Raw genomic sequence first — 19396 nt, forward strand, 5'->3', positions numbered from 1 at the left:
TACAAGGTGATCATTTACAATCACTTTAAAATATGTACCAGCAATATTGTTTTTAGATTTGCAACCTCATGCCCATCTAGCGCCATCCCTAATCATGATCTATTATTTCACTGGCAGACCACAGATTGTTTATTGCTGACTTTTTAGAGGACATCAAAATCAGTGAAGCGTCTGCCGTTAAACTCAGCAGTTACAGAAATTAAAGCAGCAGCTCTTCTACCTTGGCTATAAGTACCATGCAGTAGTGAATGTCTGATCATAAAAAGCTCTTTACTGTAAGATTAGGATAGATATCTTTTTCAATTAGGGATTTAAGAAGCGATTAGGTACATCTACAAGTAACGTAAAAAATCCAGTTGAGAAAATTAAATTTTGTGATGCAGTTTCCAAGTGTTGCATCCCGTTTTTTTTTTTTTTTTTCTACTTTCTGTGCTGTAATAGCAGTGAAGGACATTGCAGTCCAAATGTTCTCATACTGAAACATCAGATAGCTTCTGTAATGTTGGAATAATTGTATGAAAACCTTGCTTGTAGAACCATTGGGTTAGGTTGATCAGCCTTTCTGAGGGAAGAATATGTTCATGATTTCATCTAAAAAAAAAAAAATTGTGTATGGTTGGCCTTTATATGGGGCTATATACACCAATCTTGACAAACTAACCCCCCACTCATAGTGACTTGGCAATATACAATGAAACTTTAAAGTGGATGTAAACCAGATTCATGAAATCTGACCTGGGCACATTTATCTGTAGTGTTTACTTCTCTCTATCCAAAGCCCTAAGACCAGTGTCTTTCTGCTTCTCGTTCCTCTGTTATCAGTATGATAACGTCTGACAAGTTCTCAGACAGAGATAAAAGTGGTGGAAAATTGCAGCTGAAACAGTGTGTCGGGGTGGGTGCTATAAATAGATTAGCAGAGGGATTGTCTTGTTACGGCACAGCTCTGCAAGTATCTTCGTTTCTGTGCCTATGTGGAGGGGGGGGTGTGTCTTTCCTCTAATCGGCTCACACAGTGTATGCCAAGATACCACTCCTACTGCTGAATGAGGAAGTAAAAATTCTTACATGAATATAGACAGCAGCTATGCATGTTAAACTTGTGTAAGGAGATGTGTATCGTCTGAGGCTGTTCACTTTGCTGGGTATAGGAGAGAGTGTACATCCACTTTAAAGGAGTTGTAAGGGAGAAGGTTTTTTCTTAATGCATTCTATGCATTAAGGTAAAAGGTCTTCTGTGTGTAGCAGGCTCCCCAGCACCCTCTAATACTTACCTGAGCCCCATCTCTATCCAGCGATTTCCACAAATCCCTCTGCCGTCAGGGACTCTCTTGATTGGCTGAGACATCGTATCGGTGCCATTGGCTCCTGCAGCTGTCAATCAGGAGAGAGAGAGGGGTGGGGCCATGTCTGAATGGATACACAAGCTGCAGCTCGGCTCTGGTGCCCCCATAGCAAGCTGCTTGCTGTGGGTGCATCTGACTGGAGGGAGGGGCCAGGAGCAGCGAAGAGGGACCCGAGAAGAGGAAGATCCGGTCAGCCCTGTGCAAAACCAATGCACAGGGGGCAGGTAGGTATAACATGTTTGTTATTTAAAAAAATAATAATTTACAATCGCTTTAAAGCGGTGTTCCAGAAGCAATTTTTTTTTCTTTTTCAAATAAGGGCACTTGCCTGTCCAGGGAGCCTGAGATGTCGGTCCCCCCAAGGCCAATCTGTCTATTGGGCTCGGGTGCAGGGGCAGCCATTGTAACTAAGGAACCTGCAGTGGAGCCTTCAGGTTTCCTACTGCGCATGCGTGAGACACACAGCGCTTTCTGAATGACCCAGTCTTCTGAGACCCATGCACACAGGTCCCAGAAGGCAGCGGGGAAGCGAGAGGAAATGATGCCCTGGGCCACGGCCGAAGTAGGACAGAAGTACACTCAGTACTTCAGAAAAAGTAAGAAACAAAAAATAAATAGTTATACAAAAACGAGGGGTTAGTCTTTCCTTTAAGATAGTTCTAAAAGTGTGTGGAATTCCGCTTTAACACAAGCAGTAACTCTTATTCGCGTCTGCCATTGTTTAGCTAATAATTTCCCTCCAGGCAGCCTATTGATTCAGATTGTCCCAGGCATGTTTCATTAGAAAAATACAATAGTTCACAGAATTTCTGGTCTCTCTTTTTTAGATGTTACACTACCCCGCCTGAGGGCTTTCATTCCTCAACTCCTTTCCCGACTACATGTAGAAGCTCTTCTCCATGGAAATATCCTGAAAAAGGTAAGTTCTGTTATCTGCATTAAGAAAGCATGGAACTCCAATTTTTTTTTAGTCCACCAGCCTCTATGAAGCTATGCCTCCCTATAGACTTCATATGTTAAGTTTTTGAAAGCATTTTGTTTTTTCACATAGAGACCGATATCTATACTTCACTATCCATCTTATTTTTACATGGTAATCTTGTCAGGAACACATTATTTTGGAAAATATGGAAAGCTACGCCAGTACCAATATATAATAAAACTAACTGTATAAACTGAAAATATATAGATGGTGTATGGCTCTCATACAAAATAAATGCCTAAAGAGCAATCACCCATTGTGCATATAGCAAACACAAAGAAATATTTAAGTAGAGAACATGTAGTCCATGTGAAATGTAAAACTGCGTATAAAAGTGAAGGTAGAAAGATTATTTATAGTCCAATAGGGTGTTCCAATGTAAAGGCGATTAACATGTCATCACCGTGAATCCACACAAAGCTGAAGATCTGTGCTCGTCACCGGATAAGTGATGCGCTTACCAAAAATATGGACAATAACAGCCTTATTGACACTGGTCCACGGCAGGGTAATGGAACATCAAATCACAGTACTTGCATCCAAAATGGCCCTTAACGTAGGTATATGGCGATACCCCGGCCCTTAGAGCTCCAATGGTTAATGGTCACATATATCTCCGGTAATACTTTAAAAAGTGCCTATGCCTCGGCACTAGAGGAAATTGCATGTAGCACCAGGTGGGTTGTGAGCCAGCTGTACTACTCGCGCTGTAGGTAGTCCACGTGTGTTCCACCGCCTGGGATTGTAGACACCGGAAGTAAAAATGTGACCGGATTTGCCTCGACATTATTTTGGCATAGGGCAGCACAGTCGCTAAGCAATTGGCACTTCCGCCTAGCAGCTCTAGGGTCATCCGTTTGAATCCCAACCTTGGCACTACCTGGATGGAGTTTGCAAGTTGTCCCTGTTTCTTCCTGGTACTCCAGTTTCCTCCCACACCCCAAAGACCTGCTGGTAGGTTAATTGGATCCTGTCTAAATTGGTCCTAGTATATATAAATGTGAGTTAGGGGCCCTTAGATTGTAAGCTCTTTGAGGGCTGGGACTGATGTGAATGTTACAATATATGTGTAAGGCACTGCCTAAATTTACATCACTATATAAGTACCTGTATTACATAAAAATAAAATGGGATGCTTGTACTCATCCACTGTATTATATGGAGGAGCAGCATTTTCGCTCAGGGTAGGTAAGTGTATAAGAACTATAGAACATTGCCCTACTCTCCCCACCTTAGATAAAAGGGTTAGTTGTTCTGTCGTCTAAAAAAAAAAAAAAAAGAAACAAAACCTAAATCATTGTATGAAATAAGACTGCAGAGTGAACGGGTCAGCACCGAATTTCTGGCATGCTCAACCGATTTGTTTGCATTTATCAAACGGATATGACAAAATTAATTCAGTACTGTATTTAAAAGACCAAAAGTTGGAAAATAACAGAAGTTCAATATTGGGTTTACGTATGCTTTAGTAGATTTTGTTCTGCTTATTTTAGTAGGAGCTAGCGGAAAAAGAACTCTTCAGTCTTGTGACCTTGAGTTAGGTTAGATTTAGACATCATATATTTTCCTAAAAAGACCACTATGAACTGATGCACATCTCTGTTTCTAGTAAACTTGCTGGACCGAATGAAGTGGCACATGTGAGGCTTACTATATTTTCTTACAATGAAATGAAGGTATTATTTAACAGGGTTGTACAGGATTTTTCCAACAAGTTTGAAACACTCCATGTGTGACGAGTAGCACTTCTTAACCAAGATAATCCTAATCTTCTCCAGTAGCCATGAAAACATTCTCTCCCAAATATCACCTATGGCCATCCTGGTCTTGACCTGGATATAAAGAGATAACTGGTAATGTTGACACCTACTATAGGTCAAGCTAATTTTCTATTTTTTGGTTTTCCCAGACGGCGCTATCCATTATGCAAATGGTGGAGGACACACTGATTGAGCATGCTCACACAAAGCCTCTTCTCCCGAGCCAGCTGGTCAGATACAGAGAAGTACAGCTCCCTGATAGTAAGACTCGTATCTGGATAGACATCTGTAGCCTGTAAACCATTACCGTTTTTCTGTAACACTTGGGTTTTCTGTGATTTACAGAGGGATGGTTCGTATATCAACAGCGAAATGAAGTGCACAACAATTGCGGTATTGAGATCTATTACCAGACCAACATGCAGAGCACATCAGAGAATATGTTTCTTGAGCTGTTCTGTCAGATTATTTCAGAGCCCTTCTTCAACACGCTGCGCACAAAGGAGCAACTAGGTGAGGAGTATGTAGTGGAGGCCTGGCAAGTAAGCAAATGTTTGCTAGGCTTCACTTTTTTTGACTTGTAGACACGGAGAACATGACACAGCCTTTGCAGTGCTCTTAACACGTGATCAATAAAGAAGTTCTCCAGAAATGTTTATGGCTACTATTAAGCTGTCCAGCGGTACAGTCTACCCATCATGGTCTGTTAACCTTAGATGTCAGTAGGATGATTTCACCTACTAGTGTTTTTATATCGTTGGCTGAATCTGATGTGAGACCTTCAGCATCTTATTTCCACCCACATACAACTACTAATATGGGGTCCCATCCTCCCTGTAGGATTTTTCACTTTAGTTATTCCAAAGGGCGCCATCTGTCATTGGTTTATTTAATGCACCTTTATAGCCACCGATGAATGTTATCTGTTGTGTGGCTTTTTTTTCTTTGTAATGTATTGAGACTGTGATAATTTGCTTATGTAAGTGAAAGAATTCTTGTGACTTTTTCATACACTGGACGTTATATTTAGTCTTTTTTTTTTTTTTTTTTAAGGTTACATTGTGTTCAGTGGCCCGCGAAGAGCAAATGGTATCCAAGGCCTGAGGTTTATTATTCAGTCAGAGAAGCCACCTCACTACCTAGAAAGCCGGGTTGAGGCCTTCCTGAAGACAATGGAAAAATCTCTGGAGGAGATGTCTGATGAGGCTTTCCAGAAACATGTCCAGGCTCTGGCTCTGCGACGCTTGGACAAGCCAAAGAAACTGTCAGCTGAGTGTGCAAAGTACTGGGGGGAAATCATCTCTCAGCAGTATCACTTTGACAGAGGTGAGCAACGCTGGACGGACCAAGTTTTCTTTTTTTTTTTTTTTTATTGAGGAAGGAAAGCAAGATTTTCACTAAATCCTTACACCATTTATATTCAGAGCATTAAGATATGAAGAATGCTGATGTGAGAACAGTGGGCTATTGAGGCTTTCACCCAACTGGTGTCTTAAGTTGCATTTATAGAATAGCTGTGACATAGTAAATGTGACTAGACCAAGGAGTAGATGCATTTTGGTGTGCTGATGTCTTTGACCCTCTAGCCCTTAACATAGTCCAGAAGTCATTTCCTATGAGTTGTATTAAACCTTAACAGCAACCCAAATTTACCCTATTTAATTCTTAACATTAACTCTTAACCTGAACCGCAACACTAAACCTATCACAAAGCATTTTAACTCTTAACACCAGTGAGCGCCTAAAAAAGTACAGTCTTGTCTTATTTGACACCAAAGAATTGGCTGTGATACCAATGGGAACTGCACTGAGAATTAACATTGCCAAAATCACCTGATCTGCCCAACCAGGCATTCTAAAATGCAAAGCTTTGAAGAAACTGAGAGCCTGAAACATTGCCAGGCAGAATGTGGTGGTGGGGGTATGGGGGACTATGAAGCCCTTTTGGCAACTCATTTCCGGTCTAAAGACAAACGTGGTCTTTCAGTGCTGCCTAGTTCTATTTTGTTTTTTATTTATTAAATTTTTTTGAGCTCTTCCTTTAAGTATGCAGATTGCCAGCTCCTTTTTATGTTCCAGCGATATCTTAAATCAATTGTATATTACAATTTACTCTGTACAAAGCAGTCTCTATCCTTGTTAACGGATTGTGTTTCTTTGCAGACAATGTTGAAGTGGCATATCTGAAAACCCTGACCAAGGATGACATCATAAACTTTTACAAGGTATTGTGAGCTCCTCTTCGGCCTGGTGTATTGATTCCAATAGAAATATCCAGCTGATGAATGTGCAATAGATGTCTTGTTTTAAAGCTGAACTCCAGGAATAAATATTGTCTAATTACACAAGAGTCAAGCATATTCTTCCTTGAATCTTTGTATGGTTTGTATTTTTCTATCAGATCTGTGCAGTAATCAAGTGTAAAACTTCACTTTCTGTACAGGAGCTTCCTGTATTAAAGACCGCTCATTTCTGCTCAATCACTTTGTCAAGGGTGATCGGTCTTGTCTCCCTTCACCCCCTCCTGTAGTTTTCTGCAAGCAGCCTATAGTGGGTGGGCTTGCTGGATCCCTCCATAGCTCTCCTCTCTGCACATGCTATGTATAGCACAGTGGTATCACTGTTACTTTTACATGGAATATATTTGTATCAAAATGTTTTGTGCTTTGAGTTCAGCTTTAAATGTTACATGAAATGCACACACTGGTGGTAGTAGTTATATAGTGATAAAGGTGGTACTTTTGAGGATGCAGCAGATCACTAGAAGCAACCAAAATTATATAAGTTTATGAGGCTATGAAGATCGTACCGGGGCAAAAAAGAAAGTAGCTAAAGTGTAAGTCATGGGTTTATGTGCTACAACATTTGTAAGATAGTGGTCAAAGCTGAACAAAACTAAAGCCGGACACATCAACTTCTTCAAATATTGATAGTGGAAAATTACTACTTTATATTAAAAAAAAAAAAAAACTCCTCCTGCCTGTATTTAGAAGACTTTGATATGGAATGTAAAAATTGAATGCAATAAAATGTAAAAAAAATAAATAAATATCACATTTTAAAATTTCTAGTGCCTACACATTGCTATCCTGTGTATATTGTATTCTGGAGGTAGCCTATTTGCTTATTTGTGGATGTGTGAGAGCTTGCTCTTTGGTTTCATGTTTTCCTCGTTGCCTCTAGAGTCTTGTATGTCCTTCGAATAGATACCTTTAAAAGAAACCTTAAACACACTTGTATCATAAGACTAGTAGGCAAGGCGAAAATGAAATTGGCAGTAAATCATAGAGAGGATCATGCACTTTACCTGAGATAAACAACGCCAATCTTGTTTTTATACTTTGCCAAACATTAAGCGGCAATTTAGGCTATGCTGTTAAAATGTAATTTTGCTTTTAAAGATTCCATTTACCACTGTTCTTCATATAATTGTACTTCCAAATTCATATTTCTGCTGGCAAAGCACAGGCTTTGTATATAATTTCCTTGTAGCCTTATTATTTCAAGACCGGTCACTGACAGCCAAGACTTGCGTCACCGTTTTGGAAAAAAACCTTAAATCTTGTAATGGATGTTCTATATTTACGCTCTATTCTTTGTCCCTAAAATGCTGGTTAGCAGCATTCTGAAACTGCTGTGAGATTTGTTTCCTGGCAACCTGATTTGCATTGGGCTTGCGCTAGGGAATTAATTTTGTGACTAATCTTAGCTACCAGCAAAATACGTGTCGTCGTCTTGCAAAAGAATAGTTCAAGGTTACGTTGTTGATGGGGGGAAAACTTGGAAGTTGCTTTAGAACTACTGGATGTAAAGTTTGGTGATGAGATGAAATTAGTTGTGCCGATGATAATACATGCTTTAATTAAACAAAGGAGTATTTTACAATGTTTGTTTTATTATAAGTAGAATCTGATTTGAGGTGTTTTGCAGGGCTTGCTATCACTGGAAGCTCCAAGAAGACATAAAGTCTCTGTACATGTGCTCGCCAGAGAGATGGATTCATGTAAGTTCCTCTTCAAAGACTATTGCTTAACAATGAAAATATGCTGTGGCAAGGCGGATCTTGGCCCTTTAATGGGCAGATGGAAACCTTTCTTGTCTTGCGATATGCACTACCAGAACTAACCACAAACTTTACTGCTTCATGTAACAATAACAGTGCTACACATACATTAGGACAGTCTATTTTGTCGCCAGTCAGTTTTTTTTAGTGTGGGTATAAAAAAATGCAAATTACCTGAAATGTAACTATAAAATCCAAATGTGGCTCCTTCCTGTGAAAGAAAAATACTGTTTAAAAGTGACCTGGTCAGTTGCCTAAAACATTCAAGATGAAAGTCCCCTGCAATAGAAGAGCTATTGTACTCCTCTCTCTGATGGTCAATATATTATTTCTTTGCTCTGTCCAAGTCTTTCACCCTACAGCAGGGATGTCAAACTCTGTTTCATCATGGGCTGCAACAACAATATGTTTGCCCTCAAAGGGTCGGTTATATCTGTAGCACTAAATGTCCAGAGCCCCCCCCCCCTTACATCAGATGGCAAGAGCCCCCCTGCCATCAGAAGTAAAGAATCCCCACTATCTTAAATCGCAGTGCACACCCCTTATCTTGTTTTGCTGCTGGGAAGACGCTAGGGGTTGAGCTGGGAAGCAGAAAGTGCAGGGTCTGGAGGAGGATCAGAGTAGGGCTGGAGTCCTCTGCCTGAATCCGCTGAATGCCGAGACCAGGAGAGGCAAAAACCAGGGGTTTCTGTGGCTGCACAGAGAAGTGCAAGATTTGATAGTTCTCTCGTCGTCTCTTCTGCTGAGACAAAGTGGGGGCGGAGACGAGGGGTGAGCCGCAGGTGAGGTGCAAGAGCCACATGAAATGGCCTGGTGGGCTGATTTCAGTCTGCAGGTCTTGTGTTTGACACATGCTCCTGTAACATTCAAATATTCTGAGAGTGCCGGTTGCCTGTGTCTCCCTGCCTTGAATACTGGCTTCCAACCATTCTGTCGCTACAAAACACAGAAGTGATTGGAGGATGGAATTATAGTGAGGGGGAACACGGGCGTCTGTAAAATGTTGCTGAAAAGTCTGACGCTGTATCGCTTAAATGAAAGCAGAATTCCGGGCAAAAATGTTTTTCCATGCCCTTGTTGCTGATCTCCTACCTTCACCCACTTTGCCATCCATGTTCTTCTGAGCTCTTTAGTTCCTCTGTAATAGGCTGCTGAACTTGCTGAAAAACCGTGGTTGCTTGCTGACATCCTGTTTGTAAGACCGCTGGCTGCTATCCCTCTCCTCAGCTCAGCCAATGGTCTGGTGCTCACCCTTGTAGTCCTCTGAAAGCAAAGCAGGGAGGAAGCAGAAATGTTGTGGGGGCGAATGGGGTCTCACAGCCCCAGTTTGTGCCACCCATGGAGGGAGGTGTGCTCCTTTTCTCTCCTCCCTCCTCCGCTCATCTGCTCCCTGACAGTCACTGCCCCTCCACTCTACCTCCATCTCCACCGCCTGCTATCTCAATGCAGAGCAGAGATTATCATCAGTATTTACTTGTATGACACATCAGGGATCTCCCACTGTGTCCGGTATTGAATATGAGAATACCGATGCTGATGTCCCGCCTCCCCGCTGTTATAGTAACAGTGCGCTGTCGGTCATAACGGTGGGGGGCATCGGCGTTGTCGTATAACAATACCGGACACCGCGGGAGATCCCCGCTGTGTATATACAAATAAATACTGATAATCCCCGCTCTGCATTGGTAGTCCCTGCTAAGTGGCGCTGGTGGTTCCTGGCGAGTGGCGCTGGTGGTTCCTGGCGAGTGGCGCTGGTGGTTCCTGGCGAGTGGCGCTGGTGGTTCCTGGCGAGTGGCGCTGGTGGTCCCTGGCGAGGTGGGTCGCTGACTAGCCGCGCTTGGCGGTCCCTGACGAGCGGCGCTGGTGGTTCCTTGACGAGTTGGTCCCCTACGAGGGGCGCTGGTGGTCCGACTTTTGGCACTGGTTTGCATTTATAATGCATTAAATATATTAATGTAATTTAAATTGATTAAATGCATTAAATTAATATTAATATGCATTCATTTTTGAAAAATGCTTTGCATTTATCAGGCTGTAACCTATGCTATCATGTGTTATGTATGGCTTGCTGGCTGTAGAATAAGGGGTGTGATTTTATGTTAAAGTGAGCGAGTTCACATTTACATGTACAAGCCTAGTGTACCTCCCACATTCACGACCATCCCAAGTATTCATGTAAATAGAAAGAGAGAAGAGGATATGATGCAATCACTCTAATAACACCTCCTCTTAGGCAGAATACGGGCTGCATTTTTTAAATCGGAAAACTGACTTCCTGAAAATTCAGTCCTATCTCCTAAACAGTAAGAAATTTTACAAATGCACTAACTGTTTAGTGTTTTGGGGGGGGGGGATTTTTTGAAAATCGCGGAGTTCTGCTTTAAATGAAGCAAAACTAGAAATCACAAGCAGCAAAGGAAAGAATAGCTTTCATTGCAGAGAACTTCTATCAGGATTATTTTTGGGGGCTGACAGTTGCTTTTAACTAGAATAGGTTAGACAACCACCACAGTGCTCAAGTGTTAGACTATAGTAAAGCATCTGACCGGAAGCTGAAAAGCTTTTAGGCTAAGGTGTGACAGTCGGTCAATGTGTACAGTGCCAAGGGTTGGCTCACAGCTTTGTAGCCCTATTCAGATGGGGAAATCTTTGATTATAGCCAAATGAAGGGCACACCTGCCTAGTGCATTAACTTAGACACCATTTAATAATAGAATGCAAGATTTATATACTTACAAAAATATAATCAGACATAAATGAGTCATAAGACCAGGGTCTCTGCCTCCAAAGCCTGGATAACAGATGTAGAAGACCTTTGCAGTACTTTATTTCACAAAGCAAGTATATTCACACGTTTCAATGGATAGACTTGCTTCATCAGAGCTAGCAGCTCTGATAAAGAGGGTTTATACCTTGCTTCTACCGACTTTGGGTGCACCAAGAGACCCTGGGGTGTCTGATACAGTTTTTGAGTATATATCTCATTATATTCACTAGGCTGGTGTGCCTTTCTTGCTGTTTTTTGTCTAGAATGGGTTAGAGTTTAGCTAATGCTTGACTCCATTATTGGTGACGCATGTTCCAGGTTTGTTGTATAGAACCTTGTTTTTTTGCTTGGTGTGAACCACTTATCTCAGACAAGCATGCCCCTTTACCTGATCTCTGCATGCTTTTTGCATGGCCATGTCTCGCCAGTTATAAAGCAGGAACACATACCTACATAAACAGTTTTGCAATTGATTTTTCACCTTTGTTTTCCATACAGAAATGTGACTCAGTCTTGTGTAGGTGCCAAATCACATGCTGAATAATTTTTTTTATGCACAGTGCTTTTCACCCTCCTTCCTCAGAATTCCTATTCTGCCTAACTGACTTGACCATTATAAATGCAAATGTTTTGGGAAGTGTGGGGAATCTCCTGGGTAAATGTTTTGCATGAGAAGAGTCCAGGGGCCAGTGGATGGCAGGTTCTTTTATGTCACAGTATTTTTATAACTCTAAGTGCCAACTTCTTTTAATTTTATTATTCTCAGGTCCTGTTGTTGGGGAGTTTCCAAGTCAAAATGATGTCAACCTTGCACCTGCACCAGCCCTACCTCAGGTAATCAACATGTGTACTTTTTATTTATTTATTGCCCCAGCAGAAAACTGCTATGCTCCTCTTGATGCTGTAACTTAAGGGGGTTGTAAAGGCAATCCTCACAATCACTGCCATTCCCTCTGCTAGGACACGTACTATACAGTGTATGCTCTTTTTAATAATTCTAAATTAATACCTTTTTTCACCTTGCTGCTAATCGGTCCTGTGACCACCCACCTCTGTTTCTCCGATGTATGCACTACAGAGGGAAGGGCTGAGATCTCCCTCTGACGTCTAACCGGGGGTCATGTGACCACAGATCAGCAAAGTGAAATAAGGCCTTTAGAAGGAGAATTTTTTTAAAAAAAAGCACATACACTGTATAGTACATTTTGTCCTAGCAGTGTGTATACATACATATATATATATACACACACACACACACACACACACACGACAGGGGGACATGGTTACAGTGTTGGGGCATCTGAATGAGGTATAAGGAAGTTAAAAATCTTCCTCTTTCCTCCTCAGATCCCCCCAGATTCTCTCTTCACTCCCCGATTCGCCACCTCTGAGTTGGTGAATCGGGGCGTGTGAATTCTGACACAGATCGCAGCTTCATAAACTGGCCGTTACTGTGTCAGTCTATGAGAATTCTCAGTGTGCAGAGATAATCGGAGGGAGAACATATTCAAACACTTGTCCCCCAATTATCTGTGGTTCATAAACTGTTTATGGGCTGTGATCAGCGGCGATTCTCTGGATCACCGCTGATCACTGCTTCATAAACGGACACCTTGATATGAACACACGATCTGTCTCCTCTCCCTTGAGAGAACCGGGATCTGTGTGTTATCACTGTACACGCACAAATCCTGGTTCTCGCTCTGTCACGAGCGATCGCGGGTGCCTGGAGGTCATCGCGCCTGCTTGGGTACTTGCTTCGGCTCCAGGCACACACTTTTTTTTTCTTTTCAAGAAAATGACATAAAACCAGACCTGCCGCCGCAGTTTTAATCTGGCAGGTTGGGGGGGTGTAAGGTGTGGACTGCTTCCGCCATCCTAACCCCCTTTACTTTATTCCTTACCCCCCCCAACCTGCCAGATTTTAACTGTGGCGGCAGGTCCGGAAGTGGTTAAAGGTTAACTTAACCCTTGGGAATATATTGTTCACCCAATTTTAGGATGTAACAAGTGAGGGATCTTCTCCCCCTGCTTACTGTCACTATTTAAAAAAAAAAAAAAAAAAAAAAACTCTGCCGTGCGGGGCTTTGGCCGCCTGCCCGTGTCGTCCATTCATTCATTCCTTCAGAGTTCTGGGAATGGGAAGCCTTTGCTGTTGGCTTGTAGTTCTCAATGAACGACCACGGTCCCGTTGAGCACTCTGTTAGTTCATTGTCTCCATGTCTGTGTGTATCTGCCTGCACCTATGAGATATGAGCAGACAAATACACTGGCAAGTCTGGAGGGGTCCTGCATGGCACCTGTGATGTGCTGATTGTGGGTGCAGTGCTTTACAGGTTCCAAGCAAAAAACATAAAAATACACGTTCTTAAACCTGCATAAAGATTAGCATTTTTTTTATTTATTTTTTTTTAAAAGGTGATCTTCGCCCCTTTTTAATGCATTCCCTGCATTAAGGTAAAGAATGGTTAGGCAACAGTACTGCCATCTCACCCTCCTCGTTTATACTCGGTTTCCTCACTTGATCCAGTATTGCTCCCGTTTGTAGCATCTCTCATAGCCTTTGCTGGGACAGCAGAAGCCATTGGCTCCCCTGCTGCTGTCAGTCAAATCCTGTAAAGAGGCAGAGTTGTGCCTCGCTATCTGTGTCTATGGATGCCTGCAGCATGGCTTGGGAGCAAGCCCACAGGTGGTACTGGGAGTGGCTTCCTATGGGGGTGCAGATGACCACCAAGATTAAGAGGAGCCAGGAGCGCCTGTGGGGGACACAAGAAGATGAGGTTCTGGTCCACTCTGTGTGAAACCATTGCACAAAGCAAGCAAGTATGACATGATTTTTTTTTTTTTTTTTTTTTTAAGTAAAAAAAAATGTAGTCACTTTAATTCTTTAACCTCCCTGGCGGTATGATTATTTCAGATTTTAGGTGCTGAAAGTGTTACCATTATTTTTCATGGAAATTTGGTGTTTTATATTGTAGACCTGTAATTCATAGAAATAATTCACTTAACCAAACAAGTGTCTAATAGACATCCCGGGTATGATAAAGTTTGAAATATGAAATCATAAATTAGAATATAAAATATATATAAATCTCCAGTTTCCTGGCATAAAGAATAGTATTTATAATATAAAACTGCATGCAGGACACTGGACAAAGCACTAGGGACAAAGGGGATGTGTAATTATTTGACGCAGTAATGTAATCTGTAAAATTACAGTATACTGTATCTATGCTGTATTTTTTACTTTTTAAATTTGGCACCGAACTCCGTCCCCGTGCGTCGCAATGCTCGCAGGGAACGGAGCGCGGCACTGTGACAGATCGAGCAAGACACGGCGGCTCGCAGATCACAGCGGGGAGACGTTGCAGGATCCGGAGGACAAGGTAAGTAAACCATGACATGGATCCTGAGATGCGATCCCGAGTCTGGCTCGGGAATACCGCTTATGCTACTGAAATCTCACCCCGAGCCAGACCCGGGGAATACCGCCAGGGAGGTTACAGCCCTTTCACACTTGGCTGTTCTTATGTGTTAGCTCAGCCCGTTCATTTCATAATCTGAACAAGGGCATTTTTTTTGCAATCTAGCACACCACAATGTTCTGTAGTACATTACTGTGCATTACAGCTGGGTTGTCTGTGCATTGGGCTGACATTCAAAATGAATAGTACCACATTGTGCAGTAATGCACACATTAGTGGACCTCATTGCAAAGGTGTGAGCCTGCACTTACTGGCTGGTCTACAGGTATAGCAATACGTTATGATTCGTGCTTGTAACTAGTATTTCCCCAATGTTATAGCAACACATTGAGGCTTCCCTACTCCTCCATACCTTTTTAACTAATTTCTCTTTATTAAAAAATGTTTTCTTATTTTTACAAAAAAATACAAATCACAACAACAATTAAAGATCGTTTCGTCAAATACATATCTAACACAAAAGGCAGAGTCATGTACAACATTCAAGTTGCCACTGACCCACCTACACAAATATCCCCCCCCACCCAGAACCCCTCATTTCGAACATGTGCTGCCGACCCCAGCCAACCCAACCCTGGTTGGCTGGAAGGAAAGTGGCGGAAACCGCCAGGGACAGGAGAGAGGGAAAAAGACGGGCACATCCAGAAGTCGCTCCCCCTAAAGGGGGTGTCAGGGAGACCCCCCCCTAAGCGGGTGAGCACTGGATCTATCACTCAACTATCCCATCCAGAGAATAACCAATATCATTCAACCAGGGATTCCATAGCTCCTTACATTTCTTTAGGTTATTTTGTCTAATAAATGTCGCTCGTTCGCACCAAATTATGGAGTTGATAGCATTTACCCATGCTTGTAGTACTGGAGGGTTTTTTGCCTGCCAATTTGTTGCGATTAACTGCCTAGCCTGGTACAGGCACCTTAATATAGATGTCCTTGTTACAGAGGGAATTCTACCCTCCTCTATAATCCCCAATAGACAAATCTTGGCTTCTGGTTTCAAGGTGGCCTTAAAGGTCCTGTTTATTCTGTGTACAATTTCTATCCAGTACCTATACAATTTAGGGAACTTCCACACCATATGGAGAAGATCCCCTGATGCCCCCCATCTGGGGCAATAATCCTTGGGTTTTCTACCCATTTTCCACATCTTTTTGGGAGTATGATATGCCCTATATATAAGGAGCAGGTGGGACATGCGCTGTGATGGGGATATAGACACCAAGCTCCCCTGTGCTAGTATCTCATCCCATTGCTCCTGCGTTATAGGTCCCAGATCTTCCGCCCATCCCCTCCAGCTCTTTTCGGGTCCCTCCCCCTTCAAAATGTTGTCCTTAAGTTTTATATATAACCTAGAGATCTGGCCTTTTACTTGCCTTCGATCAATAAGTCCCTGAAGCAAGGGGATTTCAATCCTCTCAATGGCTAGTGATCCATACTGTGCTTGAATCCCATGTCTCAGCTGCATGTATTTATAGAACATCTTATTGGGAATACCAAATTCCTGACTAAGATCTTCAAAGGATTTCATAAGACTCCCCTGATATAATTGTACTAACCTGCTAATCCCCCGCCTCTCCCATTCCAAAGACTTATCTATACTATTTAGTTCAGTCAAATCTCCATTATGCCATAGAGGAGTATAGTCAGTCACTCCCACATAACCCATAAGTTGCTTTGCTATCTGCCACACCTTCCTCGCCAAAACATTAGTAGGGCATTTATGAGCTACTCTCCATACCTTAATTAGAACTAGTAAAATTTTAAAGACCGCCAAATTCTGTGTAACCTGATAGTCGTGTACCTAATGCTGTATTTCTTCAGTGTATAGAGATGTTCCCGTGTATAGAAGCTTTTTGGAAAGAAATTACAAAGTTTATAGACAAAATAGGATTTATTTCCCCCCTCCTTTTATTTCCAGAGTATATTTGAAAGCAATCCTTAATGCAATGCTCAGTAAATATTAAATGGGTTTTTATCTGCTTATGTGAATGCTAATTATTCATCGACAGGATTAGAAATGTTTTATATGGTGTGTGCATGACTCTCTCGTGACTAATATGCAATTTTATGTTTACATTCAGCCCGAAGTCATCAGCAACATGCCAGAATTCAAGAGGAGTCTACCTCTGTTCCCGCTTGTTAAGCCTCACGTCAACTTCATGGCTGCAAAGTTATGATCCTTATAAGATCAGCAAAATTCAGAAACCTACTGATGCATCTGTTTCCCAGTGGGGTTAGAAATGAGTAAAAATTGTGATGAATATATTAGGATTTTGCTAAAAGATCTTCAATAGAAACAAATGCAAACTGTAGTCAAAACCTCTTAACTTAATTTTTCATTGTGGCATGTAAAACAGGCGGAATCAGAATTGCATCTGTCCTATTAAGAAATGTAGTGATTTTTTTCAAATGTGTGCATATGTAAACTATTGACTTTCAGTGGCTAGGAAGATGAGTCTTCATATTAAGGCATGCCAGGAGTAACTCTTTATCTGGTGTGCCTGTGATGAAGGTACAGTGTAGATACAGTGTTTTTTTTTTCTTATGCAGATGTAGCGATTTTATTGGGTTATGATTTAAAGGCTAAGTCCCACCTTCTCTGCTTTTTTTGTGGCCAGTCTAGTGTAGACTTGACATCCTCATAACTGCTGGCTGGAGAAGGGTACAAATGGGAACTTTGGCAGAAATTTAGCCACTGGAGTCACCAAGAGCACTAAGAAGCCAAAGGGTTAATGATCTTGCCAACAGCCATTGAAATCTGAGTTGGCAGTTTTGGGTGGACTTAACCTTTAAATTGCACAGTTAAATTTTTGTACTTCAGCACTGCTGTTTTCCATTACACAGTAAGGACACTATAGGGTCGAAAAGGAGATCTGGGCCACCTGCAAACATTTGTATTGCTTTAAATTATCATGTGGAAGCCTGCACTGTCTGTGGGTGGATGGTTTAGCGTCAAAACATAAATGACAATAACATTATAAAAGTCATGTAGACTTAAGGTGCTTCTGACTCATCCAAACATAGGCTGAGTTGTACAAGATATATCATAGGTGGGATAATAAAACTGCCACCATTTTTTTTTCACTTGTCTGTTGCTGTTATATGACCTGTCAAGTCCATTTTGAAAATTGGCACATCCCTGTGCTATGTGCAAAACAGGGTAGTGGCACAAAACATCAGCTAGTAGAGTACCATTGTTTAAACTATACTTCAACAGTGTTCCTTATAATCTGATTGGTTGCAGGGTTAGCTTTTGTTAAAGCTTTCAGACATCAGCCTATTACCCTTCTGCTTGTTCAGAAGCCACAAATCACTGTAAGCATGCTGGGACTTGTGGTACTTTAACAGCTAGTGTGCTACAACCTGGCCTACCTGGGTCTTTATAAACCATAATAGGACATTTTGAAAACTGTTCCATACATTCTCATCACCCATTACAAATCCTCATCATCTAAGATAAAATACAGAAAATGTACAGAATTCGATAAACCCACCAGGTGTCAATATTTGTCCTGCATAAGTAATGCCTAAAAAGAGTTTACCCTAAAGGAAATCTTAGTCACTCATTGCTGTCTTAATCTCCTGGAGTCCACTAGAGCAGGGGTAGGCAGCCTCGGCCCTTCAGCTGTTTTGAAACTACAAATCCCATGAGACACTGCAAGACCATGACAAATCACAGCCATGGCTCCTAGAGGCAGAGGCCTGATTTGGAATTTGTAGTTTCAGAATAGCTGGAGGGCCGAGGTTGCCTACCCCTTGCACCAGAGTATCCAGTTGTGCTACATCCCTTTGTGCAGTGTCATGCCTCGTAGACACCGCCAGGTTTTTTTTTTTTCAACCTTTTTCTGAACGAAAAAAGACAGCTCAGAGCCGCTTTACTAACAATCCGATGTTAGTATAGCCATCTCCCCTGCTGTGCTATTGTGTTCTGATGGGGACACCCCCCCCCCCCCCCCGGCTACAATGCTCCAGTCAGTGCTCACAGCAATTGGCTGAGTTTTCTAATTGGGAGCCGTTAAGCCGACCTTATTTTGGTCAGCCGTCTTCTGTCGAAACCGGCTGCCATACACACACAGGGCGGATGTTGTCCGGTTTCTTTTAAACTGCCCGAAGCCGGCAGACATTTGGCCTGTGTACACTAGGCTTTACACTTGAACTGCACCAAGCAGTATTCCTTGGTCATATACATTCAAAACAGATTTGTAAAGAGATAATGAGTTTTAGGTTCGGAGTGTGGGTAGGTTAGAGCGCTAGGTATTATAACAAAAACAATTATAAATTAGACCATGCTGCACAAGCTTTTAATCTTTTTTAAAGGTGAAATTGCAGTTTTATAATTCAACCAATGACATGCTGAAACTATATACAGAGCCGAATTTTATTTATTATCCTTTTCCATGTTTTTTTTTTTTATTTTTAAATCTGGCATACTTTGCATCTGTTGTCTCAGGGTTTCTCTGATTTCTTTTTTTTTTTTTTGCCCATTTAGACTTTATAAATAAAGCTGTTTTATTTAAATTAGAAATATCTGTTTCTTTGTCTTTTCCTAGATTTCATTGCATTTTGATATCATACTGGTGGTGGTATTACCAACAGAGACTCATCTGATTTGGATTATAACAGCATGGTTTATATAGGGCAATGGATAATTTGTTGCTATGATAAAAGGAAATCCCTGTTGGACGGAGATCCTTCTCTCGCAGCCCCCTAACAAACAGGCTTCATATCCTTTTGCTTAATGGACAAGTTCTGGTTTACCTAAACAGGTGCTAAGCCCCTGTATGATGTATTTCACTCTCAATGAGGTAACAGACTGAAAGGGGTCATCACTGGGGACGGTTACCCACATGTTTTTCTGGAAACCTTTACTATCCACAGCATCTGCAGGCAGGAATGTAAGTTTTAAAAACACAGTCGCCAGCGGAGGCAAAGATTCTTTTTTTTCAGATTACAGCAATCAAAAAAATGTATTTAAAGATTTAAAAAATATCTT

The 19396-nt window shown here is 41.7% G+C and overlaps 1 protein-coding gene across 5 annotated transcripts in view; it reads left to right on the forward strand.

Moving 5' to 3' along the window:
* Window positions 1-17487, forward strand: part of IDE (insulin degrading enzyme) — a 202357-nt gene extending 184870 nt beyond the window's left edge. For all 5 annotated transcript variants that reach the window (XM_077455220.1, XM_077455217.1, XM_077455218.1 and 2 more), the window contains exons 18-25: window positions 2174-2265; window positions 4238-4349; window positions 4434-4601; window positions 5142-5414; window positions 6252-6313; window positions 8019-8091; window positions 11685-11752; window positions 16485-17487. In XM_077455220.1, coding sequence (XP_077311346.1) covers window positions 2174-2265; window positions 4238-4349; window positions 4434-4601; window positions 5142-5414; window positions 6252-6313; window positions 8019-8091; window positions 11685-11752; window positions 16485-16580 — 944 coding nt within the window. In that variant the 3' untranslated portion in view covers window positions 16581-17487. The remainder of the gene's footprint in view (window positions 1-2173; window positions 2266-4237; window positions 4350-4433; window positions 4602-5141; window positions 5415-6251; window positions 6314-8018; window positions 8092-11684; window positions 11753-16484) is intronic.
* The last annotated feature ends 1909 nt before the right edge of the window (window positions 17488-19396 follow it).

This window comes from Lithobates pipiens, unplaced genomic scaffold (assembly GCF_037356315.1).
Source record: "Lithobates pipiens isolate NorthernLeopardFrog02 unplaced genomic scaffold, aLitPip1_a1.2 Scaffold_25, whole genome shotgun sequence".
Lineage (NCBI taxonomy): Eukaryota > Metazoa > Chordata > Amphibia > Anura > Ranidae > Lithobates > Lithobates pipiens.